The following is an 18,158-nucleotide window of genomic DNA, read 5'->3' as shown; positions in this document are numbered from 1 at the left end:
GTATCAAAGACTCTAACAGATGTGGGTAGCAAATTCTACAGATATACACATGAGGCAATTTTGTGGGGCCAGGCCTTCTGCAGAGTAAAAAGTCCTGAAGTAGATCTTAAATTAAGAGCTAGAACTATACTCTAGCAATAATTCCCAGAGCTAACCTGGTACTTGACCATTCCATCTCTTATACATGAGGAGGAGAACCTTTTTTGGCAGATAGGCATTGGAGTTATGTTATATACAGTACTGATGCAGAGTATTTTTGTAAACACATGAGCCACAGGATATGCTGAAGCCTATTTAGTTCCCCAGCAAGTTAATCATTGCATAGTCAAACCATGATGAAACAAATGCACACATATTTCAGCATCAGACAGAGCAGGGGTTAACAGATATGTCTGGCTTACAGTGATTCTTTGGGACATGGTGCATTCATGCATGTGCATGATGATGCACACTGTACATATATATGCACAGCATAAAGTGCATCACTGTAATTCCCATTTTCATTCCGGTGTGACAGCAAGTTGTAAACACTGCCTGCACTGCAAGTCCATGGTTTATGAGCCAATACTATAACACTGGAAATCTCGCACAGCTCATATTTAAATTCTTTTACGAATGTCCTGGTATGTCTGAAACACATCATTAAACTAGGCTTCAATCATAATTATGGGGAATGTGCCAGAAACAGGGTCCAAGTACTTTTCAAAGGTACAGTAGCTTAATACCACTGCATGTCGGCTTTTTGCCTCATATTGTTCAATGAAATATTGCAGTGTTAACAGACTTACTGCCCACTTTACCTACAGAACTATAAAATATTGAATGCTATGCTACAGTAATTACAGGGCCAGTAAAACCACAATCAAATCTTTTAAACTATACTTCTACAGTGACATCTCTCCAAAACACACCATTATTGCTTTAGAACCCACATCATGTCACTTCTTGTCTACAATACTACATAGATGTTACTGATGGATGACATGACATGTCAAACACTTTGAACCATTTAATAGCACAATCAATCAACTTCTTACTGCCAAATAAACATGATGGGCCGGATAACCTCCTCTTGTTTGTAACCTTTTAGATGTTGGTATCATTCAGAAGAGGCAAATTGTTTAGAAATCACAAGACAGTACATTGAATGACACGTTCCAATACATATGTTTAACTTGAATACTGAAATTAGGAATTCGTGTTAAGAATTTCCAGAGAAGATCGTTTTATGTCATTTCTTCCCCAATGACAGCAAAAGAAGAAGTCCTTCAAAACTAAAGTCCTGTAGAAAAGTAATTACTTCCCTGTAACAGTGCGGATTTCATGGTTTATACAGGACTATTTTCTGTGTTGCAACATTATGAAGCTTTCAATACAGTTGTGCAGACCAGTGACAGCAAAGAGGTTTATCATCTGTATCAGGGTACTGAGCAATCACAGCGGGTGTGCTGTCATCATCTGGAGGGAGTGATTTATTTAAATTGAACCTTGGATTACACAGAATTATTGCAAATGTTTCTAACATAAATGCTTAACTTACACATTCTGAAATAAAACCACATGCTGTTCATTTTAAAATAATGTTGGTGGCTTCCCCCTTCCATCTACATTACAAAAATGAATGCATGGGTAGTGAAAGGAGATACCAAACAGAAACAGCCCCAGAGCATGATTAACCTTCTTTGAGACCAAGAAGCTCTCGCATAACGCAATATTAAAGGTCTCTCCTCTGGCAAAAAAATAGTTGAACACTGCCTTATGAAAGTTCAGCTTGTCTGTTTTCATTACCTCATTAGAAAAAAAAAGCCATTTTTTCAGCAGACCCTGTCTAGACACACAGAGCTCCTGAGTGGATGCCCATTTAAAGAGCAGCACCCTCTGATATAGAGAAATGAAAAGAAAAGCTTGGGAAATGAATCAGATGGTCAGCACAGAATTAGTAATTACATCATGCATGACTCAAACTCAAAAGCATCAGCCCATGCTATGACTTTTGAAGTGAGAACAGCAAAATAAAATTATCTAAGAAGAAACAGATAACCTACTGTACAGTATATAGTAGTGCAAACTAAAACTGTCAGGAGATCTCTACAAACACAAATATGGACACGCATAATTATATATATTTATAGCATACACTGCGTGTTACATACAGCAACATACATTTTCATGGTTCAGCAAGTCTATACCACAGAAAGGAGTATATGGAAAAAGCATTTTATTGGTTTAATTTTAATATATAATTCAGCACGGTTATATTACTGTAGATATCAATCATAAAAGAAGTGCTGCTTTAGGTTTTCCAGTTTGAGACTCAACTTGAACATGTAAAACTAGATCATTGCAAAAAAGGATCAACACCCAACAAGGCAAAGTGCCCACCAAAATGTAAGTTACAGTAGTAATTTAATTAGAAAAGGGGAATGATGCCTCACAAGCTCAGCGTGCTTTTGCAGGCCTTGCCAGAAAAAAAAATACTAGCTAATAATGATGGACTGGAAAAAATAATTGTGTGCAGAATTACTGGGCATATCTAAGTCACTGTAGTGAGAGGAAGCCCTCTAACTGAGGTTTGAGTTTAGCATGGTGCAATGTTCAACTGGGAACTCCACTCCTTTCAAAGGCCACATTTACACATTTGGCACTGTAATTATGTAAAGGAGGTTGAGGAGAGCAAAAAAGACCCAAAAGACAATATGCAATGCTTTCACAGTTTCATTCCTGCACACTATAATATTGCAAAATGGAAACAAAATTTAACATATGATGTTAGCTTAAATTAGTCTAAATGAATTTTAATACATATTTGTAGAAGTAATCTGATATATATCATACATCTCAAAGATAAAAGTCAACCTAAAAAGAGTTGCATTTTATGATTTTGAAGATCCTAAAATAAACCTCTCAAGTAACTGAGGCGATTTGGCTTTGTAAAGTAAATTACTGGAGGAAAATCATATAATTTGGAGGTCATTTAGCCCAGATGTCAGCTGTGGGTGAATTTTCCTACTTTTTTGAGAAAAGTATAATGGCAAGAATGTGTTAAACATCTCATGAACGGCAGACAAGAGAACCTCAGTTAATGATTCATATTGTGATGGAAGTTATAATTCCTTGAAAGAAATAGTTAAGGCTGAAGATCTGAAGGACTCAAGGATATACAGTATGCTTAATTTGCTTACTGGATTATACTGTAAAAACTGTGCTCACTGAATGAGAACTTACAGTACTACCAGTCACAATGATGACTGGATTATTTCTAATATATTATTTTGAAATCTAACAAAAAAAGAAAAATAGTACATATTAAATGGTTTCATTGATTCATTTGACTTAAATTTCTAACTCATAGGTTCACCAATATTAAATCATTTCTACCGATACCTCTACTCTAAATAGAAATTCAGGTAGTTTAGCAAATAAAACAAATATTCAATGGGACTCTGCATACAGTAAAAAAAAACATTCAGTTTATATCATGTGCAGATTTTATGAATCTTGAAACAAACTAATCTTCATAGTTTATACTACTCTGCTACTCAAAGGAGTCATAATAGGGAACTCATAATAATGATTGGCTTTTTTTAAAAACGGTAGTAAAATGTATACATTTTAAAAACCATCTGTAAACAGTACATATTTCATTTTAGGTTCATGAACATCCTGAACCATACAAAGACATTTCTGTAGAAAAGAGTTTTGAAGAAGGTTATTTAACGCAAAAGGTCAGCTTCCTCTTTTATTTTTTTTTTCCAAAAGCAGAAATGACTCCTTTTAAGCTTTTGCATTGCCTGCCAAAATGGAAGTGAATTTGTATCAGATTCTAATTTTAAAATGCACTTATTCAGCTCTTCTACATTGTTAGAAGACCAGGCTAGCCACCTGTTTGCAATTATGTGCTGTCATGTGGGAATAGAGATAGTGCAATTTATTTTCGCAAGTTTCAGAATGCTTAAAATGAAACATATAAGGCTAAATTATTGAAAAAAAAGTGACAAGCATTAGTTTGAATAATGTTTCTTTGGCTTAATATTAAGTTAATATGGATAACCACCTACTGTATATTTAGTACAGGACAAATTACAGTGAATAACATGGTTGCAGGAAAGGACTACTACAACTAACAGTTGATGATATGGACCACTTGACCACTGAAAAGAGCTCCTAACCTCTTATGTGATTTTGTATATGGGGTTTGAAGGACTTAGCCAGTTCTCACAAAACTATAACAATCATGGTTCTCCTGTTGATTTTGGCAGCCAGCTGCAGTTGTCAATGAAAACAGACGTTTGGCCAGAGTTAAAAAATGAAATTTTGCAATACAATGAAAAACATCCAAAAATTAAAGGGATGTCGCTTTCCAAGAAATTATAAGGATCTGTCAGGCTATTGGCTATTAAGAATGTGTTAACTTTTTGGCATTGTGGCTGGCAGCAGCTTCGCAAGAAAGGATACCACTCCTCTGAAGTGCTGCTCCAAGACCCTAACGAAACTGCAGGCCTAAACTGTTCAAACAAACAACAGGAATTTAGGAAGCACTAACGATTTATAGCACAGATATCACAGCTGATAAACTTTTGCATTGAAGTCATTCGTCTTTTTCAAATATTACCAGCTCACATTTTGTTCCGATTTTCCCTGCATGAATAAAAGCACAACAGCATTCTTATGATGAGTCATTATGCAGTATATCTTTTTATTACTCACTTGATCAGGATTATAATCCCGGTCATATTTTACATGCTGAACTACGAGACAGAAAACAAAAAACATTCACAAAAACTTGATTTCTTGAAAAAAATAAAGCATTTGAATATCTGATTATGGGTTTTCCCGATTTACCCAAACATGCAAAAACTGGTCTAAAAAGTAGGAACTTCTGTCCTATTTTCTATCATTTACATTGAATTTTTACAGAAATTAATTTTATGATTTCTGTGTTTTTCCTGCAACAAAATAGTTAGGTTTGGTCAGAACTTCAAAAACACACACACTTTCAATTATATTACCACTGTTCAATGAGAGACCAAATGGATTAGTGCACTGAAATTAAATTTAGTGTATTTGATTCTCCAAGCAATACTTTAAAGATCATAAATGTGTATGAAATAACAGGTGATGATCTCTAAACTTACAACTGTTGCAGGCTAACAGTACCTTTGAATTTATCAATTTCTACACTGTGTTTAAATCCTCTGCAATGACCAGACACATTTTCTTTCCCATGATAATGTATTGATATGATGTTAACCAGACCCCATTAGTAATTCTTTTTCCACAGGTATCCTATAAGGAACGAGAAGGTATTTACAGAAAACCTTTAGTTTAGATATGCTTGGTTATAGTACTTTGGAGATTTTGGTCATATTCCTAAAGCAACAGTAAGTTCATAAAAAACAGATAAACTTAGCAATGCACAGATATGACACTTACATGCCATATGCTTCAATTATCTCAGAAAAATCTTAAAGAGGTACAGTACTCTTAGCAAAATGTTCATTTTTCTAAACATGTGGTATCCATATAAATTAAGATGCTCCATCTTCTTTTTGTGTTGATTTTGGCAGAAGCAAACTTACATTTAACTAATGATATATCAAGAAAACAGATCTGTTTTCAAGTTAATTTTTTTAATGCTCACTGGTTCCACAGTCTTGGACTGAATAATCCTGAACTTATCCAATACAATTAAATAACTCTATAATTAGATTTGAAATAGGAAAGTTAGCAGCCTCTGTAACTACACTCCATTTCTTCAGCTCTAGCTAGGTCTAATCACAGATATAGACTAAAAACAGAATATGAATTTTGGTAATATTACAATTTAACTAAGTCATTGAAAACTAGGAAAAACTGCTTTTTCATTCTGCATTATGAAACAGTTACAGCACCTGCTGCACACTTCTGAGAATTCATAATTACATCAACCAGAAACACATATTCCATAAAAAATGCTGAAACTCCTAGGTCTGGGAGGAGTATGTTTAACTTTACAACTTCAGACACTCAAAATTTGACAAAACCTAGCTTGAATTTAAATCTTACACAATCAAAAGGCATTATTCCATAACTTTAAAGAAAAGTTACAAAAAGCAACACAAATCTTAAAGTTACCTTAGGCACATGATACAACTGTGGGAATTTCAAACACATTTTGATGTTTTTTCCTTTACTAAGATTATTAAAATATTAAATTTAATTTCAAACCTTACTACAGGTAAAATAAAAAAAACATCATAGGAAGTTAATTTTATAGAGAATATCTCCCAGATTATAATGTAATTAAAATATTTTGCATTTGCCTTTGATAGCTATGACAATATCCTTATCTGCCTTTTCTTTTTCATAAGTCTACAAGCCAACGGGTAAGTGCTGATACAGTCAATTACATACTGATTAATTCCTGCAGTGATACTATTAATGTTTAAAATAAATATCACTGAGGACTGATGCTACAAAGCTGCTGGAGCTTCATTTTAGAGCATTCAGTCACTCATGAAACATCCATCCAGCTTCTAACTGCTTTATCAAATACAAGGTGGTGTGGGACCCGGAGCCGGTCCCGACAAGCAGCGGGTGCAAGGCAGGACAGGCACTGGGTGTGATGCCAGCCCATCGCTGGGCACACATAGACACAACCAAGCACACAATCATACCAGGGACAATTTTCCCAGAAGCCAATAATAATAACCTAAAAGTAGGGATTTGTACTACAGAAGGAAAGCAGAGCACCAAGAGGAAACCCACACAAACACGCAGGTACATTCAAACACTACACAGATAGTGCCCCACGGGATTGAATCCAGAGCCCCAGAGCTGCAAGATTGCAATGCTACGCGCTGGGCCACCATGCCAACCCACTCATGAAACAGCTAAGGAAGTTAAAATGGAGGTAGAGCCGTCAACAAGCTTAATAACCTGAGAAGGGTTACCCATAAGAAGAGACGATTCGGCACACGAAGAGTAAGTGATGATGTACTGTACAAAGAGGTGAATTAATCCAAGTACCTCATCCAGCCATTTCTTTAAAGACGCCAGGGTTTCAGCTTCATCAACATGTCTGGGTAGTTTGTTCCATACTCCCATAACTAAGAAGATACTACACAGGTTTTTAAAAGATGCTTCTATAGCGCAGGGAGCTTCCAGTATGTACACAACAACCACCTAATTCCTTATTTTTCAAATGAGGAGATATCTATTCTGCACACAGTATTAACATTTCATTTTCTCAAGAGAAAAATGCCTTAGGTAGCTTCCCCTCATTCTAGTATTCACGTCTAGTTTTCCTTTAAAACCAGCAATATTTTTCATCATGACAAAGATTACAAATGAGAGGTGACCATTCGGCTCATCCAGCCTGTTTGGTAGTGAGATTGCCATGCAATCAAGTGTTAAATAACTACATTAAAGTTGAAATAAGTAAACCCTATTAATCACACAACCAGGACTATCTTTAAGCAAACTCTAACACTGCTGTATATAAGTATATCTTATCCTCCTCTGGAAGTTATGAGAACAGACATAGCCTACTCTTCTAAGAATCACTGTATTACAAAGAATGGGAAATTTAAGATGCTTGGAAAAACATTCTAATCCCCATGGAGATTCTTTCAAGGAAGTTCTGAAAGTTTGGCCAAAAACATATTATAAAAAATCTTCAGAGGGCTGATAAAATCCACATTCATTCCATTTGGCATGATTAGGCAAACAAAGAGATATAAGAAAGGTTAAAACAATTTGTACACTATCTGATATAACAACAAATATAAAACTATGTTTTTTACCTAATTAAATGCATTACAATTAATAAGTAGTTACTGTATAGAAATGCACATCACTTTCCATAAAGTAAAACAAAAAGAACATCATTCATATCTATTCTGAAGCAATACTGATATTATTGCATTTTTCCTGGCATCATCTGAGCTTTTCCCTACAAAGTAATACACAAATGCATAACTGTGAAAGGACACAGAATCCTCAGTAGCTGACAGATCCAGGAAGTTGCAGGAATGCTGTCAGCTGAATTTAGCTACACCCACACTGACACATTATCGATATGGCTTAAAACAAAATGTCACTGGATAAAAAGGAGGGTAATTTTATTTTGAAACAAACAACCAGTAATTGTAAAAGACCTCTCTCTTGAAATCCACATTTTCTTTTCCAACAGTAAGTCTGCATTTCAAAGGTCCATACTAAAGAGGTCCAATTCCCCGAGGCCTGTCATCACCAATCCCACTGTCAAAGAAATTAAGGATTTCCGGATCCAGAAAAGTTGATTAGTCTCCACACTCAACAATACTGTGCATAAAGTATTAAAAAGACATGACATTAGGTTGGAACATGGTGGAGCAAGAAGCTAAGTCATCTCTAGTCTTGAAACATTAGCCAACAATCAAGCTGGAAAACCTTTTCCTTATTACAGAGGCCCAACAATATTAAAGCACCACAAACCCAATAATTCTATTCTGGAAAAGAACACTGCAAATGCAAACTCCAAAACAATGCTGAAGTGTTTTTTAAGCACAATCAAGGCAAGAACAAAGAACAAAAAAAAAACGATCATAGTGTAGAAAATTATAACAGAAATTGCATGAAGTTGCAGAAAATCTTATTTTCAAGAGCAAATACAGATATTAGCCAGGAAATCTTTTGTTTCAAAGAATAGAATTTAATTTTCAATAAGCATTTGCATGTGATGACTATTTAATAACAAAACTAGAACCTGTTGAATGTTATTTAAAACCAATAGAAAAGTCTGCCATTAGAATTACACCCTCCTGTGTTTTTAGAAAAGAGTTAATCCTTCAACAGAATATATAAACAGATTGCAGGAGTCCAGCCATAACTGCCATAACATAAGGTACAAAACTTTTTTTTATTAAAAAAATGACTTAACGACTCAACTTCTTTAGAAACATGATATGCATACTTACACTATTTCCTATATTCTTTACGTTTTGTGTAGATACAGTTGATCACCAGTGTAATGTTATTTTTAAGAACTGCTGGAAATGACTAATGTACCCTTATTTTAACAGCTGAACTCCTAATTTGGCTGAAAAAAAACATAAAATATATTAAAATAATACAACCTAAGAAAAAAAAATAAAAGATCACACTTTCATTGTGTAATCACCCATCTGTGCACAAGTCTTGTCTTGGCATGTCATGAATATTATATACAGCTTATCTTATAAATCAGTGTGGAAAAAAAATGTACAGACAAGGTTCATTGTGTCCTTTCCTGAATTTTGAAGAACTCTGATAAAAGAGGAAGTGTGAAGCATGCAATTTTTGTGCAGCTTGATTCTGAAATTATTTCCAGATTGCAGCCTCTTGAATGTACACTTTACACCATGTAATGCCTGACTGCTGCCACCTACTGCTGGTACAACTGTACTGCACACCTATGTCAGCACTTCCTTCTTGGCCCAAGAACACTTCCTTTGATCTCTGACACTTCCAGAGCCACAGGCTCCATAACTCTTTCTAAGCCACATTGCTTTTAGACAACACTTTTTAAATGAACACTAGAAAACTCACATTCATCAGAACAACTGAATATTTCTAAACTGATTTTTCTAAAATTAAAGGAAATTAAAGGATTAAGCACTCCTCCATTTATTTCCTTTGGCCACTCCAAGTGTCTTGTGAAAACAACAAAATTAGGAAACTGGAGCTATATGAAACAAAGCCATGTTTCACGTTTTTAAAAGATTAAGTCTACATCACGCTGGTTAAAATTCAGAATTTATCCTAAAATAATCCAACCATGTGTCCTATTTTGTCACCATCTCAGCTGTCTGTTCTGTATTCTTGAGATGAATACAATTTAGTGTATATTCAGTAGAAGATCATAGTATAGTTGGCCTCAGGTATACACTAGAGCCCTAGTTTGAGCCCACACAAATATGGAGCCATGCCTAAACTAAAACCTTTGCTTGTACAGCCCTCCCCAATACTTTAAAGGGCGACTTTGAAACACTGAACATTTATATTTCACCTGTTTCTACAGATAACATGACCCTAATCTTCAGACAAACATTAACACTATATGCTTTATTGTTGGTAAAGTGCTGTATGTGTAGCTACAGGACATTGCTGAGCTTGCTGAGTTTCAATTAAAAACGAGTAAGCATATCCTTCATTCTTCAGGCGCATCATGTGATTAACACGTCTCACGGTGTAGCCAAATTAATGAAGTATAGGCTTCAGACTGTGACCCATAATCCAACACAGAAACAATAAAGAAAGCTCTAAGGCGGGGGGGTCTCAATCTCAGTTCCCTGAGGGGCAAATTTCTTCTCTCTTTTGTTGGATCCTGAGTAGTCAATCAATAAACATGGAAAGTTTCTTATTTATGGGACAAATATGGGATTTATGATAATTTCTCAAAACATTAATCTAATGACAGATAGAGTTATCAATAAACACCCCAGAGTTTGGTTAGAAGTAGAGGCATATTTAGGTCAATAATCAGGTCTACAATTTAAGTTAAACTAGAAGACACTAAGACACTAGGCCTTTCAGAAACTGTAGATCTGAGACCCCTGCCACAAAGGTTTAAGAAAATCTATTGGAAAACAAACCTTGCCTATTATGTAATTCTAACTTTTTTGGAAAAAAGCATGAGTGCTGGATTACTGGAGGTCACTGGGCAGAGTCCAAGTCTGTGGCATACATCCACTTTGGTCAGGAGTTTCCAGTGGCCAGGCTGTGGTGCAGCAGATCAGAAGGTCCCTGACTCACCATGAAAGTGACTTTCTGGTCACCTGCAAGGCGTTGGTTTGCCCTCTGGCTGACACCTGACATTGTGTAATAAAAAACTGAAAACCAGTCCAACTGGCAGTCTCCAGCAGGTTTACACAGTGCACAGCAAAGGCAACACACCTTGAACACTACATCAGCAAATACGTTATACTGTGAAATAAAAAATATGTTTAGCATGGAACTGGTAAGTATTGGCACAGCTTAATTTAACCATAATAAAATCAGTAAGGTTAAAAAATAGATCAATTGCAAAATGACCATGCAGGTTGAAAATTGACAAAGGACATGAGGGTGGCAACATAAAAGACAAATTAAAAAACAAAAAAATCTGCCTTCATAGTGCAAAGCATTGCCAAAGGTAGCATTTTTGGTATTAAGATGTTCTTAGGATTTTTTTTAAATTAAAAACGTTTTATATTACAACATATATACTGTGTATGTCTTACTGATGGTCAAATGTCTTAAAAAACACTTTTTGTGTTACTTTTAAAATGCAGTCCATCATGTACAACAGTGGCAAATCAGTTAATCTCTGATTTATTCCTAAACCTGTGCCTCTAGGAGCCCTAGGTGTAGGGAGCTACATTATTAAGGATTTCTGACACACAGCAAATGTGTGCTGTTGCAAATTGAGAAACACATCCTGGGCTGCTGCTTAAATATTCTTACACTGTAAATGTTGAAGCCCACAATACAATGGCATATTTCCAAGCAGTCCTGTTCTAAGTTCTGAGCATCATTCACAGAACAAAAAGTCCACAAAAAGCTTAATTCCCTGTCCATCAGTACCAGATTTAAAAAGTGAAGTATTACTGAGACAGAATTTTCAATACGCACATTTCTACACCAATTCAAAAATTCTGGGGTTTTGGTCATTACACTGAGATTTCTAGACTTGTTCTTTAGTACTAGCATTTTACCATAAAAAAGTGAAGTCTCATATTTCACTGAGAGAATACCAATAGGGTGCTCAGAACAGGATGCTGGAATTAACTAGACAGCCGGGGACCAATTGAACGTCTAGCTCATTCCCTCTCCGGACATCATAGCATTCTCTTTGGCTATAGCATAAAAACTCAGCAATGTACCATACCGTGCTGCATGGACACACAGTGAAATGAAATCCACATAAGAAAGGATCTACCTGCATCTAATCAATCTTTTTCTGAAAAATATGCAAGAGTAATGTAAAGTAAAATGGCTAAATGCTCCTGACGGCCTGATAAGTGGGGAGATTCAACTACGAGGAAAAATGTATTCTTTAATAAAGACCCCTGGGAAGTTATATTAACTATGTAAATTATAACCTAAAATAACTTTTTTTTTGCAAAAATCATATCTAATTCCTGAAATCTACTGTAGGTGACCTTATCTACAACAGCATGGGCTAACAGTTTTTGACTATGGAAGTCCATTTTCAGTTTACAGACAGCAGGTGGATGCTGCACATTGGTGGTGGTGGAGGGGAGTCCCCATTACTTGTAAAGCGCTTTGAGTGGAGTGTCCAGAAAAGCGCTATAGAAGTGTAAGCAATTTATAATTATAATTATAATTATTATTACTTTAGTGAAATGCTACAAACTGGAAAAGAGAGCGATGAAAAAGCACCAGTTCAGTAAGGGCCGTGCTCTTGCTCCAGATCATGTACCGGAGAGGTACTCACATGAGTCGATGTCGCCCTGCAGCTGAAGGATCTGGGGCACAGGCATGGTCAGGACTACGGCGTCGAACTGCTCCGCCCCCCCGGCTTTCCTACACACCTCCCACTTTCCTCCTTTCAGAAGGATCTGAGTAACATGGTGGTTGAAAAACACCTCAGCTCCTGCTTAGGTTCAGAACAGCACGGTTGGCATTGGAAGAAAGACAAAGAGAGAAGGCAAGGGAGGGTCATGTAGACATCAACAGGATTCTATTGAGATTCTATTGTCCTTTTCTTCAGTAATGCAACAAGGGAAAACTGTATTTTTAGGAAGCTGGATTTACCTGCTAACATAAAAACATGACATAACGGCTGAATAGACTTAAGAAACTGCGAACACGTATTAAAGTTTACTTTTTATACACTACATTGCCATTTAATGTGAGCTGCAAACGGAAACAAGTCAATCTTTACAAAAACATAAATTAGCATTACTTAGGCCCAAAGGCTTTCATGGAACTTCTATAGAGAGGAATGGCAAGGAAAATATGTTCTTGGATTTTATTTAAAGAAATACTTAGGGGTATGAATATATGTGACCCTTGTAAATTCTGGACTTTACTTCTGACAATTATGAGTTTGTCTTGTGCCATGCTATTAGGAGCATATTTTTTAAGCAAAGCACATTAACCAACCTGTAAATCTTTCTGTTAAATTCTATTATTTGCTCCCATTTCATCAGGGGTTAGATTAAATCTAGAGGGGGCTGTAAAGAAATTAGTCTCTTTTCTCATTCTGCTTCATTCTATAAGACACGCCACAGGCTTTCATTTTTATTTAAATGATACAGCCTAGCTCAGTATATCTTGAGTTTTAATTATGCTTTCCAAATTGGGGTTTTCATAACATCTTTGTGATCTCTACAAAAACTCTTGGCATTACATAAACCTCCTTCAGTCAAATTACTCTCTCTCGAGGAAATCAGAAGTAAAATACCAAAGACAGGAATCTTGGATGAGGAAACATACAATTATATATTTTAGAAGAGCTGCACTTAACAGTTTTGCAGCCACATGTTATTTAACTTTCAGGAAATAAGATGACAACTGTTGCTGCTTCTTCAGTATATTCAGTATCAATGCTGCACTGAAACAAAATCTGAAGTTAATCACACTTTCCAATAGGTTCAAGAACAGAATGAAGTTCAGTATAGTGCCTCTTTACTGTTTTGGGTAGCCAACAGAACAAATAGTACATATTAAAGTGATATTACAATTGAACACAACAGGTCACCGGTCAATCTTAAGTTTGATAAGGCCTGGTACACCATGTTTTCCATTACACCTCCCACTCCCTTTAAAAAGCATGGTAAATGCAATAAATTGGATGACACTTTAAATGCCTGTGCAACGAAGTGGACCACCACACACATCCTGCCATTTAACAATGCAGTATATGTGAGTGGGAAAGTGTGTTTATTAGTGACATGAAAGAGGAACCATGCATGAATTAATCTCAATCTGGTCCCTTTGCAATGCAACAAACACCTATTAGCTGAGAAAACGAAACGGGAAGAACTTCGGCTTATTTCAAAGCACATCAAATAGAGCAGCATTCAGGCTACCTGACTCTCTGAGGTAATGCTTGACAATAGATGAGACTCCCTGTGGGGTCACGAAATTGCGTATTCCTTCCTCCTTAATTGACATCCCTTCCACTGGGGCAGTGAGAGGCTTTAAAATGCAGCATGCCAGCAGCTCTTCATAGAAGCTGGAAATCAAAGGGAATTTTTATATAAAAAAACTTGTCGATAGTTTCTTAACCTTTAGAATAAAGCACTTGCAAAGCTTGCCACTTTGAAAAGCACTCAGCTCTCCTAAAAGAAAGCTGAGCTGTTACTGAAGTCTTGGTGTGCCTTGGATCACTGTTTTTCTAGTTTTACAGAGCGTAATGTATTTTTCAAAGTGCTCTTTTCTCTTTGAATTGCAGAAAGCATAAAGTGTCTGCAAAAGAAAAAAAACACTCTTGGAGTTGTGAACAAAGAGACGGGTTTACACAGCTGCGTCGTGAGCTGGTTTGGATTCTGCTCATGAGCGGATAATCACTAATAATCATAAAAGTACATAAATTATAGTCTGCTGTTTGACATTTCATAAATCTTTAATCAGAAATAGAAAGCAGAAGAATAAAAAATCATCATGCCTAAAACTACTTTTATAAGAACTGTAATTCTAGTAACTTACTGTATTTCCATTAGTATCTTTTAAACAAAGTAAAAAGTACCTCCTATAGTTTCTCATTTAGAATATTGGTAACAAAGAGTCATTCACATTTTATAAAAAAGGTGACAATGATTTCAACCATGCATTAGTTATGTATAAACAACCTTTTAATTTTATTGATGGTGTAACTGTAAATAACAGTTATAGAACATTTGATGCTCCTACTCCTAAGCTTTGGGAAGGTGAAGTCGGCCTTGATACTTCCATTCCAGACTATTACATCACTTTGAACCTTCAGATAAAATAATTACTGAATCAATCCTTAATTACTTAATTAGCATAGGTGAAAAAGATCACTTTGATAATTAAGAATTAGCTGCAACAGGCCTGCATGAAAATGAAAGAGAGAATGAAAGAGTTGATTACCCCTAAACATTTATAAATTGCATTTGGCACTTTTAAAATAAAGTAAATATAAAGAAATTGCTTCTGTGGTCACAATCTGAAAAAGAGCAACAAGACTTTCCAGGGCTTAAAGGAATCTTTGCTCTGACAGGGTAAAAGATCTTAATCTTTTCACTCTTGAATAAGGATGATGATGAGGGTTGATTGAAGTGTTCAAAACTCTCAAAGTCCTGACAAAGTCAACCTGGTGGACCTCTTTAAAATCAATAGTGAAAAACAAGAACCAGAAGATGAAAGTGGAAACAAAAGGGTAGTCCCCTTAAGACTAAGACTAGGGGGATTGTTTTTACACAATTGGTTGTAGGGCTCCTAAACAAAAATCAGCTGAGATCCTCAAATCATTTATCTACTAGCAACCAAGTGGGCTAGATGGAAAAACCTTTCATATCTTCTATGTTCTTAATCCTGTTAATTCGAATCGCCACAAATTTACCTGTGCAAAACAAAAAAACAGTAATCCAGAAAGAACAGATCTGAATTTATGAAATTCAACTAAAAAATGTATGGAAAAACTATTACCTCATGGAATGCAAATCTGCAAATTCCAAAATACAGAATAATATAACCTATTGCAAACCTGAAGCTTGAAGGCTTGTTAAAATTAACTACATTTCAGGGTGTGTTTAGCTCTGTATGGGCTGGCAGAGGTGATTATGAACTCAGACTTGGACCAAGCTCCAAGTTCAGAGAAAGAACTTCCAAAGCTGATTTTCCAGTTGACTGTGCCCATGACTTTCCAGTAACACACTTGTGACATGGAGGGCACATTGAACACATTTTAAATTAGAATACCTTGTGTGGTTTGATATAAAGTGACATATATTCATTTCCTAAGGACAGTGTTATAAAAACAGTAAAACTTCTGAATTCCCTGTGTTCGGGAAAAATACAAAGCATTAAAGTGCACCTTGGACCACTTTATTAAAAAGGGAAGATTTTTTTAAGTCTTTTCGAAGAATGAGATCATATGCAATATCAGTACTTGTAAAATGAGTAATTCATTGGATCCTTTATTACCATAGATATCAGCATAAACTATCTTTGGTAATTCACTGTGAGCAGGTATTCTTGCTAAGTTATTTCTGTTTTTGTGGAAATGAATTGCACAGAACAGAGTCTTTCAGAATAGAAATCATGCAGTACTTGGCAGTGTTCACTGTAGCACATTTTCTAAACCTGAAATAAGAAAAACTCCACCGTGGGGATTGCTCCTTAATAGACAACATGCTAATCTAGTTAAAAAAACATAATCAAAAGAAAGACAGACTGTCATTATGACCTTTAAATTTTCAACTTTATTCCATTAGTGAAATAGTAAGCTTTTGTTTAAAGAAGCTCGTGGAGCTTTTATGAAAGACTCTTTTGCTCAAACACAATCCATATGACTTGAATTCTTCACAGACTGGATAGACAAGAGAGTGAAATTAATTAAAGAGCGTTTAACAAAATAGCTAAGAGGTTCTTCATGGGCAAAACAAATTATAAATAAATATAGAGCTAAACCGTATTTATATAAAGAGGTTTTTAAAAAAAAAACATGCTTCAATGTAATTTGCTTCAGATGGCTCTAAAGTATACAAACCCCTGATGTCTGATAACTGCAGTACTTGTTTATCAGTCTTCAGATTTGATCAGACTTATAAACGTTTATATAGCTTTTGCAGGATTTATATCACAGCTGAAGGTTATGAAGCATTTGAAGAGTGAGGGCAAAATGTGACTGATTTGAATTAAAGACAATGCCAGGATGATGCCATTGGAGCCACATCCTGATTTTAACCAGATAGATGATTTAAAATAATTTTTGACTTGATTTTTAAAAGTTTACTTTAATAGCTGTAACTCATTTTCTGTTGTTATTTGCTCCAAGTGAGTCTATGAGTTCCAGAATAACAATTGAATCTCTTTAGCCACCAGACTGTTAGCTAAATGGAATTCAAAACAATTTATTTTCTACAGCTATAAGCCAGATGATGGACTGAACCAAGTGACAGCATAACATATAAATTAAATGCAATAAAAAGATTAAAAGTCACAAATAAAAGCAGCCTTTTGGACTGTTTCATAAAACCTTCATGTTAAATAATTACCTTTGATGCTTCTGAGCGTAGTATGTTGTTGCAGTTATATACTGTGCTCCCAGGTCAGCTGTGCATGTGCCATCATTAGTGATTCTACTCGTTGACATTCTTCCACCTGAAACATAGTGACAAAGTCTCTTCTCATCTGCCCTAACAGGTAAGCAACAGTTTTGACCATGAATGCGATGTGGGAACAGCACCCTTTAAAACAAATCCTTACAGCGATAAATTGATCCTTACAAGAGAAGACACATTCCATCACAAGCTAAGCAGCAGTGAGAAAAGGCAAAACGCATTTTTCAAGATGGAATGGTTCATTGGAGTGAGGCTCATCCCAGCTCCTGCACCACTGAGCAGTGCGTGTAAGATTCTCTTCCTGTTGAAGGGATGCTAGTTCCTCACAGGATAACCACTCCATGGAAATGCCAGTACTGTACCTAACTATATAGAACTGTCATCAGTGAAGAAACCAGTGTTTGCTCAAGGATTCAATAGAAGTGCTTGTACTGAAAAACAAAATAACCTCTTATTATGGGACCATAGCCCTACCCCTCCAGAACTTCTTCAGCTTTAATATCAATTCAACTTGAAGCAAAATGTAAATTTGAATTACTTCTGTCACAAGTAATTTTGGCACTGTTATGTTTAAATCTCAACCAGTTATAGTTCACCTATAACACATAATGCTTCAAGTTTGTAAAAAAATACACTACGTGAAAAAGGCTTCTGAATTATAATTAAACAATAAACACCACAACTATTTGTAAAGAAAAAATGTTTAGTTTTGTAAGATTGTTTTGCACATTGTATTGTGCAACAAGGATTTATTATTGTGCTTTACAAAAACACATCATTTCATTCTCAAAGATCAACTGTTTGGTTTTAGGAAATAGTTAAAAAGATAAAAACACTTCAAACAAACAAGAGAAGAATGTAACTTAATGCTTCAATACTTATCACAAATCCAGACATACA

The 18,158-nt window shown here is 35.5% G+C and overlaps 1 protein-coding gene across 3 annotated transcripts in view; it reads right to left on the bottom strand.

Annotated features, from left to right (window-relative positions):
* Positions 1-18,158, bottom strand: part of rnls (renalase, FAD-dependent amine oxidase) — a 48,291-nt gene that overhangs the window by 28,156 nt on the left and 1,977 nt on the right. For 2 of the 3 annotated variants that reach the window (XM_015346841.2, XM_015346842.2), the window contains exons 2-4: positions 17,193-17,298; positions 14,040-14,185; positions 12,440-12,601 (exon numbers count right to left, since the gene is read on the bottom strand). In XM_015346841.2, the coding sequence (XP_015202327.1) occupies positions 12,440-12,601; positions 14,040-14,185; positions 17,193-17,298 (414 nt within the window). The remainder of the gene's footprint in view (positions 1-12,439; positions 12,602-14,039; positions 14,186-17,192; positions 17,299-18,158) is intronic. The other variant, XM_006630370.3, reaches the window with a different exon arrangement.

The sequence above is a fragment of the Lepisosteus oculatus genome, chromosome 4 (genome assembly GCF_040954835.1).
Source record: "Lepisosteus oculatus isolate fLepOcu1 chromosome 4, fLepOcu1.hap2, whole genome shotgun sequence".
NCBI lineage: Eukaryota > Metazoa > Chordata > Actinopteri > Semionotiformes > Lepisosteidae > Lepisosteus > Lepisosteus oculatus.
The sequence above is the reverse complement of the archived record's forward strand: the minus strand, read 5'-3'. Positions and strand labels throughout refer to the sequence as shown.